Source organism: Sorex fumeus, unplaced genomic scaffold (assembly GCF_029834395.1).
Source record: "Sorex fumeus unplaced genomic scaffold, SorFum_2.1 ptg000044l, whole genome shotgun sequence".
Taxonomy (NCBI): Eukaryota; Metazoa; Chordata; class Mammalia; order Eulipotyphla; family Soricidae; genus Sorex; species Sorex fumeus.
Window position 1 is genome coordinate 71189328 of NW_026606101.1, and position 21778 is coordinate 71211105.

At 57.8% G+C, this 21778-nt stretch overlaps 2 protein-coding genes across 2 annotated transcripts in view; one reads left to right on the forward strand and one right to left on the reverse strand.

Moving 5' to 3' along the window:
* Nucleotides 1-21778, reverse strand: part of MED12L (mediator complex subunit 12L) — a 270020-nt gene that overhangs the window by 177432 nt on the left and 70810 nt on the right. The window contains exons 11-15 of the mRNA XM_056121419.1: nt 13253-13384; nt 9903-10029; nt 7801-8015; nt 6386-6490; nt 5153-5329 (exon numbers count right to left, since the gene is read on the reverse strand). Of these exons, the coding sequence (XP_055977394.1) occupies nt 5153-5329; nt 6386-6490; nt 7801-8015; nt 9903-10029; nt 13253-13384 (756 nt within the window). The remainder of the gene's footprint in view (nt 1-5152; nt 5330-6385; nt 6491-7800; nt 8016-9902; nt 10030-13252; nt 13385-21778) is intronic.
* On the forward strand, nt 1043-2023 carry GPR171 (G protein-coupled receptor 171). Its single transcript, XM_056121469.1, has one exon. The coding sequence runs from the start codon at nt 1043-1045 to the stop codon at nt 2021-2023; it is 981 nt and encodes a 326-aa protein (XP_055977444.1).

The following is a 21778-nucleotide window of genomic DNA, read 5'->3' on the forward strand; positions in this document are numbered from 1 at the left end:
AACACACACACACACACACACACACACACACACACACACACACACAAAGAACGGGGCAGGGCTGGAAGTAGACATGGGTTGGGTCACTCCCATTGTTGCTCAGGACTTACTCTGGGCTCCGTGCTCAGAGGTCACTCCTGGTGGGGCACAGGGGACCGTGTGACGCCAGGGACTGAAGCTGGGCCTTTGCGAGAGAATCACACACTCAGCCCGTTAAGCTCCCTCAGAGTCCTTGTTGGGAAAAAGCCAAAATGAAACCACCCTCCACAAGTGCCGGGAACGCCGTCTCCCTTCAGAGAACCTTGCAAGAGGCCACTGCAGCCCCCCCCCCGACATTGTCGGGGGACTCGGAACCGCCCACTCCACTCAGGAAGCAGAGGCCAGCCTCTACCGTGAGGACGGGGCGCCGAGGGAGAGGCAGGGACAAACATTCCGTCAGCTCTCGGTACCCCTCTGAGCCCCCAGTGAAGTCTGGAGAACAGCAACGGCCGGGAAGGCGCATCTGGTACAGCCGAGGACCGACTTTCCAAAGGCCCTTTGGATTCAGGGGTCGCCTTTCTAGCCCCACCCCCAGGTGGCCCCGGTCCGAGCGCTCCCCTGAACTTCTCTACTCGGCCATAAGCCACCTGCGGGCTGAGCCGCAGTGGGACCAGCCTCCCCGGCTTCCTCTCTGCTTCTCAGAACTCCACCCCTTGTCTCCCCTGCACACTGGTTTCCAACCTGGCCGCTCGGGACGGAGCCACGGGCAAGCCAGAGCAACCCAGGACTTCCCCACAGGGGGAAACTCGGGGGCACCTGAGCTCCTAACCCCAAGGCCCCCACCAGCCCACGCTGCCTACTAAGCTCACCCATGAAACTAGGTCGAAGAACAAGATCGAGGTAGGAAAAAGCACAACAAACCACCCACACTAAAAAAAAAAAAAAAGGCCCATCCCGCAAACCTCTCCTTGGCTGACAACCTCCCCGCTCTTAATTTCTTCTTCTACAGGTTGCCCAGAGGTTGGGCCCCTTCCGTGCCAGCCCACCGTCGCCGCCCCTGAAGATGACAAACGACTCTTCCCTCTGCCCCATTCACAGTGGCCTGGAGGCGTTCCCCTACTTCTACTACTTGGTGTTCCTGGCCGGCATCTTCGGCAGTGCCTTCGCCACCTGGGCCTTCAGGCAGAAGGACACCGAGCACCCGTGCGTGAGCATTTACCTCAGCAACTTGCTCACGGCCGACTTCCTGCTCACCCTGGCCTTGCCGGTGAAGATCACCGTGGACCTGGGCGTGGCGCCGTGGAAGCTCCAGATATTCCACTGCCAAGTCACCGCCTGCCTCATCTACATCAACATGTACTTGTCCATCATCTTCCTGGCCTTCGTGAGCCTGGAGCGCTGCCTCCAGCTGGTCCAAGGCTGCAAGGTCTACCGGATCCAAGAGCCGGGCTTTGCCAAGATGATATCGGTGGTGGTGTGGCTGATGGTGCTGCTGATCATGGTGCCCAACATGGTCATCCCCATCCAGGACATCGAGGAGAAGCCGGACGTGGGCTGCATGGAGTTCAAGAGTGAGTTTGGGCGAAACTGGCACTTGCTGACTACCTTTATCTGCATCGCGATATTCCTCAACTTCTCCGTCATCATCGTCCTCTCTAACATCCTTGTGATCCGGCAGCTCTACAGGAGCAAGGACGACGACAGCTACCCCAGAGTGAAAAGGACCCTCCTCAGCACCCTGCTGGTGACCGCGGGCTACATCGTCTGCTTCGTCCCCTACCACCTGGTCCGCATCCCCTACACCCTCAGCCAGGTGGAGCTCATCTCCGACTGTGCCTCCAGAGCCCTGCTCTACCGCGCCAAGGAGGCCACGCTGCTCCTGGCCGTGTCCAACCTGTGTCTGGACCCCATCCTGTACTACCACCTCTCGAAGGCCTTCCGCGCGAAGGTCACCCAGACCTTCGCCTCCCAGGCGCAGAAGGAAACGCCCGGTGGCGGAAGCAACGCCCCCCACACAGAGGGGACCGCTGTCAGCGCCTGCTAAGCCTTCTCCCCTCGACGTAAGGAACACAGTGAGCAGGAGTGGGCTGGGCGGTCAGAGAATGCCCAGCACAGCTGAGGAAGGAGGTGGACACGTGCCCTGTGCGGCTGGGGGCGGGGGGAGTGGGGCAGGCTGACTTAGAAAGTGACTTGCCTCCGGTTCCTCAAGGCAAGTCACTTACTAAGCCCGTCACTGTGGTAAAATTTGCACACGTGCATGTGTGTGCATGCATGTACACACACACACACACACACACACACACTCAGAGAGTCCTGCTGAACCCATGTGAAACTCGGCAATGATCTCAACCTTGAAATGGCATCTCAGACGGACACGGAAGTACTGCCCCTCCCACTGACTTCTGGACAGAAAGATGCAAAAGAATCTCAAAGCTGAACGTCAGAAAGTCTTAGAAACATAGCTTAAAGACCTTGGCGGGTGACTTAGAAAAACTTTTTTCTTTTCTTTTCTTTTTTTTAATACAGAAAACTATCCCGGAGCCTGAATTTTTAGAAGAGGCACAGCAGGCAGTAGGTAGGGGGTGCTGGAGAGATGCTGGTTCTGTGACCTCGGCAACAGGCCAGTCTGCACACACCACCCGAACCGCTGCCAAGCCCCAACTGATCAATCCAAATTCATTTCCCCAGAGCTGAGCCGCTCCCGGGCGAGACAGAGCGCCCAGGGGATGAGAGGCTGCCGGGCACGCAGGAGGCGCTCATTCAATCCTTGGCCCCACACAGCCCCACTGTTGGGGAACAGTTTTCGTGCCGACGGTGCCTGGACACGTTGTGCACCGCGTCCGGGCAGACGTAGGGTGAAGGATGAGGGCGCACGGAGAAACACCCTCCGGGAGCAGCTCATGGCTGTTCACTTCATTGCCAGATACGCAGAGATTTGATAGGGGGTCTCGGCTTAAGGGGACAGTCCAGTCACAGAGAGTTTATCATTCCTGGCCTATCGCCTCTCCAACTCTGCCTTGCCCCGGCCCAATCCCAGTCAAGGCCAGATGCTGCAGTTAGGATGACTGCTAAGCATACTCGACAGTTTCTGCGTCTAGGGCTCATATGATGGGGGGGGGGGGGGGGGGGTGTCGAGGGAGGTTCAAGGCCGAACACCTGGTACTGGCTGACACCCTGTTCGTGCCAACTTTGCCCAGGTGCTCCCTCTTGTGAGGCTTTGCTTGTTTTGCAAGGTCGGGTCTTACCTGCACCAGTGTTTGTCACGCTGCTCCACACCCCACCAAGTTGGTCACGGAACTGGGCACCACCAGATGTGGCCCTGAGTCCATTTCTCTCCTCCTCCTCCTCCTCTAGATCTTAACATCTAATCACGGTCTAACGCAACGGAATTGTTTTGCTTTTGAAAAGGCATTGGAATACATGGGTGGTTTTAAATGTACAATCGCTATTTATAATCAATGATGTCTATAAATAAAATTCTCTGTGAGGAGAAACAGCTACTTCAGTGCTTTTTATTTTAGAATGGGGTGGGAGAATCCCCAAGTAGTGTCCAGAGGGGTCCAGAGGCTGCACCCAGGCCCGAGGTGGGTCAGTCCCGCTGCTGGGAGCTGCCCTGATGGTCACAGAACTGGCAGGAGGCAGAGACCGGCAGGGGCTTACGTGGGCCTGGCACGGAACTGGCAGGGAGCACAGACCCGCTAGGCATGGGGCTGGGAGGTAGCACAGCCTGGCAGGGGCTGCAGGCGGGCCTGGCGCTGACCTTCTTCCTATGCACCCAGAGCTCTCCCCCAGGCCCCTTGTTTCACAGTATGAAGTGGATCCTGCATCACTTTCAGGGCAAGTGTTGAGTCATACTCACTGCTTCAACTACTGTTTGGGAACAAAAAAATTCCCATGGTAGATATGGAAACAGAACACCAGTCAAACGGCTTTAAAATAGACCCATTGAAGAAAACAAAGCAAACAGAACACTGAAATACAGAAAAATCAGAACTCCGACAGTCGACGAGAGCGGGTCTCCACAGACCGAGGCCTGGTAAGCTGGCCAGTGCTGCTCAGCTGCTGGACACTGAGTTGGACAGTCAAGGCTGGGTGACCCCTGCTCTCAGGGCCACCGCCCTTTGGTCCAACCCTCCCTGTGGCCACCCATGGAAAGGATCCCCTGGGCAGAATTAAACATGCGACTGCACAAATGTGAATGAACGGAAGAAAACATTCAGGGCGCAGATCAAAATTCCTCAGAGATACCCAGGAAATAACAACTTCACGGCAACAGTTTGGGTAATAACATGCATCACAGAATTGGAGGAAAAGAAACCTCAATCAATTACACTTGAAATAAAATTCCAGAGGAAAATGAAACAGTGACTCGGCGAATGAAAACAAGAACATTTCTTTGCTCCCTGGCAACACCAAAAATAAATAAATAAATAAATGAAAGATCAAGTTTTTTTTTTTTTTTTTGCGTCACACTCGGCCATGCACAGGGGTTACTCCTGGCTCATGCACTCAGGAATCACTCCTGGCGGTGCTCGGGGGGCCATATGAGATGCTGGGAATTGAACCCGGGCTGGCCGTGTGCAAGGCAAACACCCTACCTGCTGTGCTAACGCTTCTGCCCCCCCCCCCGCCTTTTTTTTTTTAAAGTCTTGGATCCAATTTTTAAAATTTTCACAAAAAATAAACGTTTTCCCTTGTGAGTGATGCCCGGGGCCTGTTCTGTTGAAACTACGACTCTACCCTAGGTAGTTCCTAGGTGCTGGTAACCGCACCGGGCCAGACCCTAGCCCCGAGACCAACCTCAGGCGGCAGTTTCCCGGCACAGGACACACAGTTCCCCTGAGTGCTCACCCTCCCTCGTGCTAATTCGATCCCTCTCTGGAGCGGACGCAGCTCGGGATTCCACATCTGGATCCTCCCACTGCCTCTACCTGCCAGGACCTCTGTCTCCTGCAGACCCCTCCCCTTGCGTGATACAGTACGCCGAAACCCGCTCCAGACAGCGCGCTTGTCACTGGGGCAAACAGCCATCAAACGCTCCCGAGAAACCGACGCGAACAGAGACACTTCCACGGAGGCGAGCGGGTGGCAGCGCCGCCCCCTCAGCTGGGGCAGGACATCAGCACGGCACGGGAGCCGGAGGAGCGCACGGACTCCGCCCGCCACCACTTACCAGCGGGATGGGGAAGTGCGTGGCATACTGCAGGTGCCGCAGGAGGTCGTAGTTGGACGGGAAGATCAGCTCCCGCGGCTTCTCCCGCTTCAGCAGCTTCTCCCCGTTCACCGACACCCGCCGGCCCAGGGCAGGGCTGACCGTCTCACAGGGCTCTCCGGCCATGGGAGAGAACATCTGGGTCATGTAAAACACACGGTGGAGACTGTAAATGAACGGGGCACGGCCGCCCCCCGCCCGCTTCTAAAGGCCGGAGCCTGCCCCCAACACACCAGACACATGCGCACACACACACGTGTGCGCACACACACATACACACACATACGCACGCGTGCACACAAGCACATACGCGTGCATGCTCACACACGCGTGCGCGCGCACACGCACACACGCACACACACAAGCCATCCAGTAGAACCATGGAAAGCGACATCCCCTCCACATGCATCTCCTCCGGCTGGGGAACTCTCTGGTCGCTTAATCCCAACTTTGAAAGCAGATCACGTGGGGCCAGAGAGACAGGACACGTGGAAGGCACCGGCCTTGCCCAGGAGGGACCCCAGTTTCGTCCTGGGCACCATACGGTCCTCTGGGTCCTGCCAGGAGTGACCCATATCCGGCCCCCTCCTATACGCACCCCCCCAAAAATGAAAGAAGAACACAGCCACCACACCCCCACTGCCCAAAGGACCCGGCCTCAGACCACAGATAAGGCCTTGCCACCAAGGTCTAATGCGCCTAAAACAAGAGGAAGTTTAATAATGGAAGTAGGGCCGGAGTGACAGTCCAGTGGGTAAGGCATTGGCCTGGCACACGGCCAACCTGGGCTCGATCCCCGGCATCGCCAGGAGGGATTCCTGAGTGCAGAGCCAGGTGGAACCCCTGAATGTTGCCAGGTGTGACACAAAAAGCCTCCTCACTGCCCCCCCCCAAAATATGAAACTAAGGAATCATGGGCATAATGAAAGTTTGACCTTGACCCCATTTTCAAATCTGGAGTCAGGCACTGGGACCCACGCAGAGGATCAGCGGTGGGGGCAGAGGACAGGCAGAGGCCACACCAAGCCCAGAGGCGGGAAAGCGGTTGCCTCCCAGCTGAGGGCACCTGAGGACGAGGGGTGCAGCAGCCGGGGGAGGGCGGGGAGGGGGTGGGGAGACGGGGGTCAGGAGGCAGGGGGGCGGGAGCATGGGAGGGAGGGGACACAACAGTGAGAATCTCAAGGTGGAACCTACTGGAAACTCCGAGCCAAAGTCCGCTTTGAAGTCGCCCTTGTCCACTTCCTCAAAGACGCTGGCGGCGCCCGAGTCCAGGCCCATGTGCGCCATGATGGCCGGCTCCTGGCAGGACAGAGCCACACGCATGACCCATCGGCGAGAGAGACATGCTGGAACACGACTACGGCAATTCTGTTTGTTGGGGGGCCATGGCCAGCGGTGCTCCTGGCTCTGTGCTCAGGGATCACTCCCGGAGGGGCTCAGGGGACCCTGTGGGGTGCTGGGGATCGAGCCTGGAGAATCCAAGGGCATGGCTGGTGCTCTGCCCACTGGACTATCTCTCCGGCCCCTGACTGTAACTTTTTTTTTAACCACCTTGCAAGTCTGCCCTTTCCCTCCAAAAGAGAAAAGGGAAAACTTTTAGGACAGTTTCTTTGTCCTCATGACAAGGATGATGACTTAACTTTCAGGATATCTTAAAGGAACAGCATACAAAGTTCCTGACTAAAAACAAATGAGCTGGAGAGAGAACACCATGGGTAGGACACTTGTCTCTCATGCAGCTGACACGGGTGCCATCGCCCGCAGACTGGAGGGTCTGCAGAGCCCCTCCAGGAATGATCCCTGACCTCTGAGCCCCGAGTCAGCCCTAAGCACCACGGGTGTGTCCCTCCCAGCCAAAAAACAAAAACAAACAGATAAACGAAAGCATAACTTCCTGTTGCACACAGGAGGGAGGTGTAAGGAGCCGATGACAGAGTGGGGCAAAGAGGGTCTTTGCAAAGAAAACTCAGCCTGGGACTTAGGAGGAAGCAAGCCCAGCCCTGAGGGGCAGGAACAGAAACCGAGCCGAGAAATGCCTCAAAGCTGGAAACGTGTCAACCAGACATGAGGGGGTGTCCCGGCAGGTCATTCCCTGCAGAGCCTACAACAGCTCTAAGGGCCATGGGGCCGGAGCTCTGGATTCAAGCCACAGTGCTCCCGGGTACCCAGAGCAACCTCACAGAACAAAAGTTTTAAGTTCCCAAGGAAAGTTCTGTAATACATAAGTGACTGTGCACATGCTCGAGAGAACAAAAAAACAGGGACAGTCTGCTGGGAGGATTCCCAAACGCAAAGCCGTCACCGGCAGCCCCAATTTCCAGGACAGCAAGACAGGCTGTGTGCGCATGTGTGTGTGCGTGCATGTGTGTGCGCGTGCATGTGTGTATGCAGCCTGCGTGTGTGCATGCGTGTGTGCATGTGTGTGTGCACGTGCATACTTGTGGGTGTGCATCTGCGTGTGTGTGTGTATGTATGTGTGTGCATGCATGCGTGTGTGCATGTGTGTATGTATGCGTGCATGTGTGTACGTGCACTCATGTGTGCATGTGTGTGTGTGTGTGTGTGTGTGTGTGCATGCATGTGTGCCCCTCCCCCACTTGGGGACATACCTCCATTTTCACCTCATGGTCCTTAGGGTAATGCTCGTCCGCGTGGTCTCCGGCCGGTGACCTGGGCCGCGTGGAGGCAGTGACGGACAGGTCCCCCCGGGAGATGAGGGTGCACATGTAGGCGTCGTGTGAGAAGACGTCGTGGCGGATGAACTCACAGAAGAGCAGCACCAGGTTCACAAACTCCACCTTCTCACACTCGCTGTCGGGGTCCGCTGCCGAGAGAGCCGGACGGGTGAGAGCGGGGTCCCCCGAAAGGAGGCGCTGCTGGGGCCGCGGGGTGGGGGTCGGGGAGACGCTCGGGGGTGCTGCAGCACATGCCCGACACGCACGAGGCCCCAGGCTTGGTCCCCAGCAAGACGTGACAGCCCCCAGCATCGCTGGGCTGGAGCTGAGCTCTGAGCCACCCAGCCCAGCTGGCTGAGAACCACCACAAGTGACCCCCAGTGCCCGCAGGACCCCCTGCATGGGAGGACCCAGAGGACACTCCCCTGAGCCCCCCTCAGGGAAGAAAAAGAGAACTGGCTTGAAGATTTTGACTCTATCTCTACATTTCTTTTTCTGTTCTGTTTTGTTTATGATCAGGGCCACACCCAACAATGCTCAGGGGGACTGACTCCTGGCTCTGAGCTCAGGGATCATTCCTGGGCAGAGATCGGGGGCCATATGGAATGCCAGGGATCGATCCCGGGTTGGCCAAGCGCGAGGCAAACACCCTCCCCGCTGCAGAACCTCCCCAGGCTAAGCCCCATTTCAAGTCTGAATGCAATGGTCCCTGGCAAAGGAGCACCATTCCAGCAGTCAGGCAAATACCAGAATTTCAGGCTAACAGAAAACGGAAAGACAGAGCTCGCTGGTTCACTGGTGGCTGACCCGGGTTCCATCCTTGGCACCTCAAATGGTTCTCAGCCCGGCCAGAGTGATCCCCGAGCACAGAGCAGAGTGTAAACCCTGAGCACCGCTGGGTGTGGCCCCCAAACACACACACACAGCTGCACACAAGCGGGTGCTCTATGCAGTGCTTCCTTGCAATGGCCAAGATCTGGAAACCAACCAAATGCCCGACCACAGGCGAGCGGCTGAGCAGATGCGGCTTGTACCCACAGCCGAACGGCTCTGCTCTGAGGCATTGTCAGATCTCGCCTCCTGCTGCATCTGGAATGGAACTAGAGGGTCTCCCTGTTGTTTGGATTGGAGTGGATTTGGGAATACCCCTGCAATGCCCAGGGGCTACTCCAGCCCGGCGGCGCTGGGGGTCCCTCTTGGCAGACATCAGGCAGCCAGCTGGCACAGGTGGTACCGGGCCTCCTGCCACAAAGCACATGCCCTAGCCGCGGCTGCCAAGTGGAACAAGTCAGAGGGAGGAGGACAGATGCCGGACATCCTCACTCCTGCGGGGCACAGAGAGTGGGAGATGGGCAAAGAAACACACTCCTGGTCCCTGACCACAGAGCTGAGGGTCCCCAGCAGGAGTGTGGGGTGGGGAGGACGGGGCAGATGTGACCTAGGGACAGGTTCTAGCATTCTGGCACTTTGTTTATTTATTTATTGTGGAAGGCCCCGGAGTACATGGCAGCTACTCCAGGTGTGGTGCTGGGGTCAGGGGGGAATCTGGAGGTGCTGGGGGGACCCCGGAGCCGCCTGCACGTTGACCCTATGCCCAGCCCTTAGCTAGCTCCCAGATCATTTTTTGGTGCTTCGGTCATGGGGGAAATGGGGGAAGAACCTTTAAAAACTTGCCTGATTTTAAAACTGAATTAATGTTCTCATTGAAAGCATGCTACAAAAACTTTGCTCAGCGGCTGGAGCAATAGTATCACGGGAGGGCACTTCAGGTGCACGCGGCCGACCCAGGCTCGATCCCCAGCATCCCAGATAATCCCAAGCACCACCAAGAGTGATTCCTGAGCGCACAGCCAGGAGTGACCTCTGAACATTACCGGTATGGCCCCCAAACCCCACCCCCAAATAAACCACTTTGCTCCGTAAAATATACATTGTATTCATGCCAAGTATATTTGATAACATGCAAGGGAAAAAGAAAATGAATCCGTTCCCCTATGTAGTGTCAACTATTTAAAAAGCTAAAAGCTTTGACTTACACAGTGAGGGGGCCTGCGTATCTAGAAACCTCAGTAGAACATTCTGGAAAACGGGCAGACTCGATCCAGTGAGCGAGGCTGAAGAGATGGACTCCTTCTCGTCTAAGACCTCGGACTCACCGCATCTCTGCGGTTGGAAATAAACAAGCACAGTTATCAGGGCGGGCGTCCTGGAAATGGAGGCTCAGTAGCTTCTGTCCCCGCGCAGCTTCTCAGACACGACACGCTGGACCAGGGCAGACTCTGGCCCCCCTGAGGGCTCTGTCCTCACTAGCATTTCTAAAAGCTGGAGAAACTGGCCCAGAACATGCCCCGTGGTTTAAAGACTGTGGATGAGAAACAGTCCCTGAGTGAACGGCAGCTTGCTGGGCTCAACGAAGGAACCAGTTAGTTAGAAAACGGCAAAATGACAATGAGCTTCTCAGGATCCCTTCGCAAAGCTGCTAAAAAGCATGTCATTGATTGACTAATGGATCGATTTATGTTTGCTTTTTTGCGTCACACCAAGACGCTATCGCTGGAGCAACAGAACAGCGGGTGGGACGTCTGCCTTGCATGCAGCCCACCCAGGTTCGATTCCTCTGTCCCTCTTGGAGAGCCCGGCAAGCTACTGAGAGTATCCCACCCGCATGGCAAAGCCTGGCAAGCTCCCTGTGGCGTATTCGATTTGCCAAAAACAATAACAACAAATCTCACAATGGAGACGTTACTGGTGCCTGCTGGAGCAAATCGATGAATAGGAAAAAAGTGCTACAGTGTTTTTGGGGTCACACCCAGCAAGGCTCCGGGGCTACTCCTGGCTCTGCACTCAGGAATTACTCCTGGCGGTGCTCGGGGGGACCATATGGGATGCCGGGGATCAAACCCAGGTTGTCTGCATGCAAGGCAAACGCCCTCCCACGGGTACTAACACTCCATCCCCCGCGATTTATTTTTAAGCAACTCCCATTTCACAGAACACTCTGAGAAATCTCTGGGCATACGTTACTGAGTCAGAGTCCATGGGTGTATTTTTCAGACAGGTGACTATTTAAGAGAATCTTCTGGAAAGTCTGGGGTGATGTGGAAGAACGCTACCGTAATTCTTCTAATAGGATCCTCTCATCCCTCTCGTAAGAGCCTTTTGCTTACTCATCACAGCTCCAGACCAGCACCCTGGAACTGCTCTCCACCCCACAGTTCATGAAACGCATCCAGAGATGTGCTGAACTTCCTCGTTCTCAAAGTCAGAAATTACAAGGAAAGGAAAGGAAAAGCTCAAACCCACCAGAGCCTCACGCTTCTCTGCTCCCCCCGAGAGCCCTCTGCTTCCTTCCCACTCATTAGCCACGCGTGGACAGTAAGTAATGATCCTGCGAGGACATTACTCTTCCCACCTGGCCCTTTTCCCTGCAAAGGTCTCATTTTGCAAATGAAGATGTTCAACAGAAATCGCTGACCTGAGAAAATACATTTTTTTTGGTACGAACATATTTACGTGGATCAAAAATATACAGTAATCTGCATGTGAACCTCTTCTGGAAAGGAGATGGAGGGGGTGCTGGAGCGACAGCACAGTGGAGAGGACATTTGCCTTGCACGTGGCCGACCCGGGTTCGATTCCCAGCATCCCACAGGGTCCCCTGAGCACCACCAGGAATAATTCCTGAGTGCAGAGCCAGGAGTAAACTCTGAGCATCACTGTGTTTGATCCAAAAAGAAAAGAAAAAAAAGAAAGAAAAAAGGAAAGGAAAGGAACAGAAAGGAAAGGAAAGGAAAGGAAAGGAAAGGAAAGGAAAGGAAAGGAAAGGAAAGGAGAGAGGAGAAAGAGAACAAAGTGTGTGTCTGAGTGTGTATCTTAGACTTGCCAGGGGTTGGAGAGGACAGCGACAATTCAGGAGCAGTGAGGTCCAGCACTGCATTCCTTCAGTGTAGTTTGCCGTACAATGGTCTGTCCACGCTGGAGAAGCAGTGAGACGCCTCTATCCACACCTGGGCAAGTGGACTGTGGGGTCCAGCCCAGCAATGGGTCCTCAAGCCCTGGCTCAACATGGGTTCTCCGCGCCTGGGGAGCAGAACTTTCCCCGACAGGAGGCCAGGGGTGTTGAGGACTGTCACAGCCCCGCAGACGGCAGCACCAGCGGGAAGAGACGGCAGCTGAGAGCTCACACGCTCCTGCAGGGACCCCTTCTGAGCGCAGAGCACTTTTGGGGGCCCAACACGGAGCCAGCTTTCCGGGGTCACTGCTGGAGCAGGGGGTGGGCACCCAGCAGCCCACCCAGGAAGGGAGACAAGTGGCACGGCTGAGAAAAGCTGCCCGTGTGGAGGACCCCTGCCGTGTGGTGGCAAAGTTCACCTTCCTAAAGGCTGGCTGGTCACAGACAGGTGCTCACACATGTCATACGAGTGTGTGTGTGTGCGTATGTGTGTGCGTGTATGCGTGTGTGTGCATGTTTGTGTGCATATGTGTGTGTGCTTGTTTGTTTGTGCGCGTGTGTAAGTGAGCATGTGTGTGTGTGTGTGTGCCTGTGTGTGTTTCACAGATGCAAAGAGGGGGATTTCTTCGTCTGAAGTCAAGTCTCAGAATTTGTCGTGTTGGTTCCGGTTCTGGGGCCACTGCCGGTGGTGCTCGGGGCTTACTCTTGCTCTGTGCTCAGGGGTCACACCTGGCAGGCTCTGGGGACCCTAGGAGGTGCCGGGGATGGAACCTGGGTCGGCCGTGTACGAGGCAAAGCCCTGCCTGCTGTACTATCGCTCTGGCCCTCCAGGCTTATTTCAGAAGGGAGAATTCTGAGTTGGTCCGGATGATAAATGAGTGGCGGCATCAACGCCCGCCTGCTCAGGACCCGGAGTCCACGGATGCCGTCATCCTTCCCCTTCCAGGAAAACGGCACTCAGAGGAGAGCAAGGGCCAGAAAGCAGAAGCCAGGCTGGAGACGGGACAGCTGGAGGACGTCTGCCTTGCACACGGCCGAGCGGGTTCCCTCGGCATCCCATAGGGTCCTCCAAGCACCACCAGGAGTACAGAGCCAGGAGTATGCCCTGAGCATCGCCGGGTGTGACTCCAAAAATAAAAACAAAACAAAACAAAAAAAACAGAAGTCACCCCCCACACACACACAGACACATAGAAACACACACATATACAAACACACATACATACACACAAGCACATACACAAACACAAAGAGACACACAAACATGTACACACACAAACATGTGCATACACGTGTACACACAAACATACACACGTACACATACACACAAACGCACGCATACACATACACACACGCACACATACGCGCGCGCGCGCGCGCGCGCGCACACACACACTTTCACCTGCCGCCCTGGACAGCCCTGCCGGGACCCACCTCGGCCTCGATCTCCGCCTGCCGCTTCTCCAGCAGCCTGGCCACCGCCATGGCCCGGTGCTTGCCCGAGCGCTTGCAGCTCACGGCCCACTCGCACAGCAGCGTCACCACCGCCTCGTCGTTGGGGGCCACCTGGGGACCGAGAGACACGCGCGCCAGTCAGTGACCACCTCAGGGCGCCGGGAGAGCTCGGGGGCCTGAACAGCTGCCGGGAGCAGAAGCCGTGAGCTGGGCCCAGGGCCATCCCCTGCCCCAAGGGACTCCGGCATGGCCCACGGCTCTGCTGCCTGGGGCCCCAAAGTACCCTCCCCAATGCCACCGCAGCCAGCAAAGGGGGCGCGACCCCTGCAAGCACAGAGATGAAAAAGATGCCGTGTCCCCGTTGGGAAGGACGGGCCTGGCTGCCACTTGCTAGAACCGCCAGGAGGGACTGTGACCCAGGGAGCATCACCACAAGGTACTATCACCCGGGAGCACTACCACAAGGGACTGTGGCCCAGGGGCCACTGCCGGTGGTGCTCGGGGCTTACTCTTGCTCTGTGCTCAGGGGTCACACCTGGCAGGCTCTGGGGACCCTAGGGGGTGCCGGGGGTGGAACCTGGGTCGGCCGTGTACGAGGCAGAGCCCTGCCTGCTGTACTATTGCTCTGGCCCTCCAGGCTTATTTCAGAAGGGAGAATTCTGAGTTGGTCCGGATGATAAATGAGTGGCGGCATCAACGTCCGCCTGCTCAGGACCCGGAGTCCACGGATGCCGTCATCTTTCCCCTTCCCACTACCACAAGGGACTGTGGCCCAGGGAGCACCACCACTTAGGGACTCTGACCCAGGGAGCACTGCCATGAGGAACTGTGACCCAGGAGCACCACCATGGGGGACTGTAGCCCCCAGGGAGCACCGCCACCAAGGGACTCTGGCCCCCGGGGAGCACCACCACTAAGGGACTGCAACCCCGGGGCAGCGGCCCCAAAGAGCAGCAGGGCTAAATGCCGTGGGCGCCAGTAAGCAGGCGTGTGCGCAGACCCCACTCATCCCAACAGCCGTGACGGGGGAGGGGATGATCGTAACATTCCAGGGGGTGTTTCCTGGGTGTCGGGGCCACACCCTGTGGTACTCTGGAGACTCGATGCTGCCGGGAACCAACCCTGGGCTCCAGCACGTGAAGCTCAGACCCCCCGCTCTGAGTCACGTCCACCCAAGCAAGGGCCAGAGTAACAGGACAGTGGAGAGTGCTGTGGACCCAACTGGCCCAGGTTCGATCCCTGGCACTGCACATGGTCACCCGAGCACCGCCAGGAGTGATTTCTGAGTGCAGAGCCAAGAGGAACCTTTGAGCACCCCCCGGGTGTGGCCTCAAAGCAGTAATAAATAAATCAAACAAGATCGCACCCACCCCGCAGGGCAGCCACCATCTGCAGCTTTCCCTGTGGGCATCTTCGGGCATTTCCTAAAGGGCACCAGGCTGTGTGGACTGAAACGCAGAGAGAAGCATGGAGGGAAACTGGCCACTCGATCAGCCGGTGCCAGGACCATCCGACCTCACACGGGGACTTGGCTCACACAGGAGCCTGAGCCCGGGAGCCCCAGAACTGTCCTGGACAGGAGCTGCTCAGACAGGTCACGGAGACGCAGCCTCACCCACACCCCCCACCCGGCCGGCATGTCCAGCTCCCGGGAAGAAGCGGCTGCAGGGGAACTGCGTGGCCAGTCTGGGACCCTGGCACGAGCATGGCCACCGGCAGTGGCCGGGAGACAGGACACACACAGGAAAAGGTCTCACCGGGGCCTCAAGCCAAGTGGGGCTCAGCACGGAGCACCGGGTGCCGGGACCACAGGTCACCCGAGGGAGAGAGAAATGAGACAGGGCTCTCGGGGACCTGGTGGGCAGGGAGAGCAGGAGGCAGAGGTTCGCCCCCGACCACTCTGCAGCCTCTTGGAGAAGCCCACGAGCAGCCCCCACAGTCCCCCTGGCCGTGCCCAGCACCAGGCCAGACCCTCGAGTCATGGAGCGGCTCCCCAGCCAGGGGGCTCCAAAAGCCCCTCCTAAGCCCAGGGCAGCCCACGGCAGCTGCGCGGAGGAAGGAAGACACACACCCGACGCGCATCATGAGATCTCTGTCTGGGCTTGCGGTCTGGACTTCTAAGTGAGGGTGAACGTTTATTGGCGTATCAAAGGAGGCAGTGAGGGTGCAGGGCTGGGGGTCTCGGAACCTGATGAGTCAACTCGATTACAAATGACTCGATTCACGAGGAGCGCCCACGTCCGCCAGTGTAGCCCAACGCCCCAGGCTGAGACCCGCCCCAAACACACCCGCACCCACATTCCGGGTGCCCGGCGGGTCCGACGCTGGCGCGACACCCACACGCAGAAGGATGACTTCCGTCTCCCCCTGCACTTAGGAAACTACGAGACGCGGCCCCTAAGAACGAACTCCCTCCATTTAGGGAAGAGTTTCTGGTGGGCCCAGAGATGCCTGGGCAAGCCAGGCTGGGGGTGTTTTCCTGTTACCATTCCCGGAAGCGGCCCCCAGTTTGGGGTCACGCACTCACAAACACACTATAGGCAGGACTCGGCTCCCGGCCAAAGCGCCACTCACATCACTGGCATGAACGAGACCCCCAAGCCCCCCAGTTCCGGAGTTCACCTTCTAGACCCACATTTTTCAACCTTCCTCCTGCTGGGATCCACTTCTGACCTCGCCGCCCTCTGGTGCCCCTCACCCTCACCCCAGGGTGCCCCCAAGTCCCCTGCTGGGCTCTTCTGGCCTGATTTCCCTGTGCCCCCCACCCATGACATACCCTGAGGGGCCCACAGAGGACCTATGCCCCCCCACCCCATGGTCTCGAGGAAAAGGCAGAAAAACAGCCTCGAACAAGCCCGGGTCCCCCTGACGGCGAGAGGCCTCCTGGAGGGTGGGCACCATCCCCTGCGTCCGCATCGGACCCCCAGTCACACCCCAGGATGTTCCAGCCTGCCCGCAGGGGTGGGAGTTTCCACAGTCATGAACAGGCAATGGAGGAAAATAAAGCTGAAAACTGTAAACTCTTGTCAACGGCCGGCCCTGCCTTCACCTCAAGGATCCCCATAAAAGGTCACACATGGCAAAATCTATTTATTTTCAGCCACGATGTGTTCTCCGAGGCAGGCCGGATTCCAGGAGGACAAAGTCCGTCTGCTTCTGAGGCCTCAGGCTGCCCCGAGGCCAGAGGAAACGGGAAGATCTTCCCAGAGGGGCTCAGAGACCCGTGGAGGAGAGTGAAGCGTCCAGAGCCCCCCACACCACCTGGCAGCACCAACTCCTGCCTCTGACTCTAAGAATTACTCCCGGGGGTCCCAGCGACAGTACAGCTGCAGGGTATTTGCCTTGCACACGGTGGACGTGGCTCGGATCCCTGACACCCCATACGGTCCCCAGGACCCCACCACGAGTGACCCCTGCGAGTAAGCCTTGAGCACCACAGGTGTGACCCAAAAACAAAAACAAAATTCCTCCTGGCGGTGCTGGGGGACCACACGGGATGCTGGGGGTCAAGCCTGGGTCGGCCGTGTGCAAGGCAAGCACCCTCCCCACTGTGCTACCAGGGAGCGAAATCCTAGAAAATAATTTTTCTATCATTTTATCATGGCTCTTCGAGATACTGTCCCCTCCCCCAGCCCCCAGTTCACGAGGAGGCCCTGCTTCCTCTTTTAAGTGGGTTCTCCATAAGCTACAAACCTCAGGGGGCTGCCCTGTTCCATAGGTAGAAACTGTAGGTTCCAGGGACCGCCCACCCCTGCCCCCCCCAGACCCACAGGGCAGAGGCTCCTGTGTCAACCCAGAAATCTCTAGAAATCACAAAGAACGGCTTCTGGCCACGGCCAGAGGCTGCCTGACAAACCACATCAAGTCACTGTCACTGGTGTGGCACATGAGCGGGGACGCACGCTCACCCCCAAATCGGGTTTCCAAACACGCTGTTCCTTCCTTTTTTTCTTTTTTTGCTTTCTGGGTCACATCCAGTGATGCTCAGGGGTCACTCCTGGCTCTGCACTCAGGAATTACTCCTGGCAGTGTTCAGGGGACCATATGGGATGCTGAGAATTGAACCCGAGCCGGCAGCATGCAAGGCAAATGCCCTTCCCGCTCTGCTATCACTCGATCCCCTGTGCCCCCGTTCTTTACAGCAACCCCTAACCGCTTCCTAAGGATCACAGAGCAACCTCAAGACACCCCAAGCACTATTGGCCTGAGTAGCACCACACCCTCAGGCCGTGACGTTGAACAGCTCACCCAGTTGGCTGAGAACCACCAGGAGGAAGCCCCAGGGGCCTCCTGAACCCCACTTGGAAGGTCCCATGCAATTAACAATTCAAAAGATCAGCAAAGAAGACAAGATGATGAGATAGTCTAGATATGACCCAGGGGCCGGAGAGACAGCACAGTGGGTAGGGTGCTTGCCTTGCACCGTGGCCAACTGGGGTTCCATCCCCGGCATCCCATAGGATCCCCGAGCACCGCCAGGGATGATCATGAGTGCAGAGCCAGGAATGACCCCTGAGCACGTTGGGGTGTGGCCCCCAAAACAGACACAGAGCAAAAGACGGGGCCCGAGCAGAGCCGCTGCCTCAAGGGAAGGCCACGCGTGGGGTTTCGGCGCAACCAGAAACAGGCCCGTGGGGCTCGGCTGCCGTTTCTCAGGAGAGCTGGGATGGCTCCACTCTCAAAACCAAACTGGGTTACAATTCCAAAGGCTGGGGGGGGGGGGGGGAGGGGCCAGCAGAGGTGGGAGCAGGGGGGAAAGGGGGGCTGGAAACCTGGAGGAGCCAGGCAAGGAAGCCCTCGAACCCAAGAAGGAAGCGTCTGGGGCAGCAGGTCACGGCCGGGACACCCCCGACCATAGCCCAGGAAGATGCCAATCTCAGCGCTGTGAGCGTCACCACACACTTCTGACAGTGCCAAGTGACGGGGATGAATTTCCTGCGAGACAGCGTTGCTCTGGGCTGACACACTCGCGTCGGGAGCCCGGTCAGGTGGGGGCAGCAGCTCGAGGGGGGTGGGGGGACGGGCCTTTCCAGGTTAGCGTCAGGAGCTTAGGAGACCTACGGGGAAGTGGGGACACTGCACAAACAGGAGTGCCGGTGGGTCGGTCGGTTCTCTGGGCGCCCCCTGCTGCCAGGCCAGTGTTTGGACGGCAGAGACAGCTGGACTCTCCCGCTCACTCTGCAGGAGTGAAAATCAGGTATCCCACTGTTCTAGAACAAGCACCTTAAAGGCATTAGAGGGGGCTGGAGCGACAGTCCAGCGGGTAGAGCGTTTGCCTTGCATGCGGACGACCTGGGTTTGATTCCCAGCATCCCATATGCCCCCCCAGCACCGCCAGGAGTGATTCCTAAGCTCAGAGCCAGGAGTCACCCCTGAGCACCGTCAGGTATGACCCAAAAAGCAAAAGGAAAAAAAAAGTATTAGTGGCTGCCCCAGTGAGAATCCAGCCCAAGGAAATCACCTGAAAGCCCAAAGACATGAGCCAGTGCAGGGGCACCCATGAGGGGCGCGGCCAACTGCCCCTAGGGGCCGGAACTTCCCCTTTGGACGTGGTCGCCCGGCCGCAGGAGGGTGGTGGCCTTGGGGGAGCGGGGCCCAGGCAGACAGTGCAGGGACCCATGTGGGTCTGTCCAGAGCTGAGCGGTGGGAATCTGGCCCTGCCTGGATTCTGTTTCCCAGCCGCCAACCAGGGTATTTCGGTATCAAATTAGAGACAAAAATAGGAGCGGCTTTGGAGGGAACACAGGAAAGGGAGGTCAGGGGAGGCAGTAAGCGGGGGACTCTCCCTCCTGGGCTTGACAGCAGCGGGGCCGGTCCCAGTCCGGCCCTCAGCCCATCCCTCAGTCCCTCCCCCTCTAGGGGCAAACGCCCCCCTTCTGGGCAGAGGGGAAGGGGCCTCCGGACACAGAGTGTGCTTGCACACGGCTGGGGTGTCCACAGGGGAGGGCTGCCCTGGTGAGGACAAGTGACCCCAAGCCCACGAGGCCTCGTCCATCTGCCTCAGGAGCTCAGACGCCTGCCTGTGCGAAGGGCACTTCCAGCTGCGACGTGCAGATGAGAGACTCAACTGCGGAGAAAGGCCTCCATCCTGAGGGGCCACGGGTGCGCCTTTCCCGGGGCATGGTGGGCACACACGTCAAAGACACAGCCTCGGGGGCCACTCGACAACTCTCGGGAGGTCAGCGGGCAGCGGTCCCCAAGGGATGGACAAGGAAGGGACAGAGTTGGCAAGGGAGACTCCAGCAGGAAGTAGGAGGACCGCGTGAGAGTCTCAGCTGTTGGCAAGGAAGAGACGCCCACCAGGGAGTCAACAACACCGCAAAAGGGAAGGGCGGGGAGCAAGGACCCACAGCTGGAGGCAACAGCACACACACAGCACGGGACCAGCTGGGATTCCGGGTAAAGCCCGCCGCAGCCTCTTAATCCGAGATCACCATGTTTACAAACGTTCTTCATCACTCTTGGTCAACGTTAAACAAAGGGATCCTGTCTGGATTCAAAACATCATCACTGCCCTCCTTGTGCCAGTGAAAAGAAGCATCTGGAGGGCTGGCCAGGTGGAGGGCTGACGTCACGGCCAGGCATGGGGTCGGCCACCTGTGGTGTGCAGTCCGGGGGTCTGCGTGCACGTCCCAGCTCCCTCCATCAGAAAGAGTCTAAACGCCGCAGCAGAGAAGCCCACGGCAGAATCCATCAGGCCGTGAGAAGCGCCCTGTGAGATCAGCCTGAGACGCCACACTCCAGGGCTGAAACACAAACAGCCTCGCCAGAGAGCATTCGCTCCTGCCACCATCTCCACACGCAGATGAGTGTTTCCATATGTGCGTTTCCCAGAGACCCAGGCGCCTCCCAACTGAGGAGGAACGGAGCAGATTTCCCTCCTCTCACGTCCTCTGAGTGTTGACAACCTTGAAGCCTTGTGACACCCAACAAAACATACCTCACGGAAAGACCCCCCGCCTTCCTTTCTGCACAGAAGCAGTGAAAAATAGGCCAGCTCTGAGCTCTGGGAAGAAAGGCAGCAAGTAAGAAAACAAAAGGAAAGCGTCTGAGGGTTTCAGTCAACTAAGCATTGTCCACACGCATTGAAGGATGGACTCCCGTGCTCTCCCTCAGTTGAATCCTCCACACTGGGACCACAAAACACTGGGAGACACGGCTCCTGAGGAAAACCATGACCGCATGAGAACCTAGTCCTGAGGAAAACCGTGACCACGTGAGAACCAAGTCCCAAGGAAAACCGTGACCATGTGAGAACTGAGTTTCCCATGAGCTGAATTGCAGACACCCGTAAAACCCTCAGAAAGCACCGTGTCGCTCCAGTCGGGAAGAATGAAACACCCAACCTGGCTTCCCAGAAGTCGTCAATGTTGCAGCGAGCAGCTCTCTGGCTGCCTCGTGCCAACGACAGGCAAACATCCAGAGGAGAGAGGAGACACACATGCCAGGGGCTGAGAGACGGCCCGGAGGGCTGAGTCCCCGTGAGCCCCCAGCCTCCTCGCTGAGATGAACGGGTCTGTGTGGCCAGAAAGTGTCACCGTGTTTGTCCGGCTCAAGCCACAGCTCAGCAACCCAGGGCCACTGACGACCCAAGCAGGCCCTTTCCAGAGAGGATGCTCAGGGCGTGTAGCCCTGAAGGCTGAGCAAGAGCACATACATAGCCCTGGACACGCACTGCCCCCTAGTGGACACGGCCGCCCTGGGGAAAGGGCCCCCTCGAGTGACTGCACAGCAGAGACACTTGCTCGCAGCAACTAGACCTGTCCCACCGCGATCAGAAAACTCAGACCCCCGGGGCTGCTTCAAGGACACACCAGCACCCGCATGTGCTGTCGCACCCGTCCTCTCCCCACCTGCAGGCCGGGGTTGCCCGCCACCGCCTCCCACAAGAAGCACCTGGCTCCGTTTCCCCCCCTTCCTCCCCAGGGGAGGTTGGCCACGGTCGCTGAGCGTGCCGGGACACGTGCGTGCCTGTGTCACGGAGTCCCCCTCAAGCCGGGCGGCTGGGCTCCAGGGTGCTCGGGGGACGCCCAGAACGAGGTCCTGTTCTCAGCACACACGGCCCAAGAAACACACCGTGAACGGGTAGTCTCCAACTTCCCTCCCAGGGGACTGGGCCACTTTAACGGATCAAGAACCTCCGTCTTGGGGCCGAAGAGATGGAGCCCCAAGATTCCACTGCTTTTAAGTCAAAAACAAACGGTACCCGTAGTCTGGGGCCAGAGCGATAGCACAGCGGGGAGGGCATCTGCCTTGCACGTGGCCGAGCTGGGTTCGACTCCTCTGCCCCTCTCAGAGAGCCCGGCAAGCTACCGAGAGTATCTCGCCCGCACAGCAAAGCCTGGCAAGCTCCCCGTGACGTACTCAATACGTTAAACACAGTAACAAGTCTCACAATGGAGACTTTACTGGGCCACTCGAGCAAATCGATGAACAACAGGAGGACAGTGACAGTGACGGGAACCCATAGTCCAGTCACCAGAGGATAGTATCCTGTCTACACCG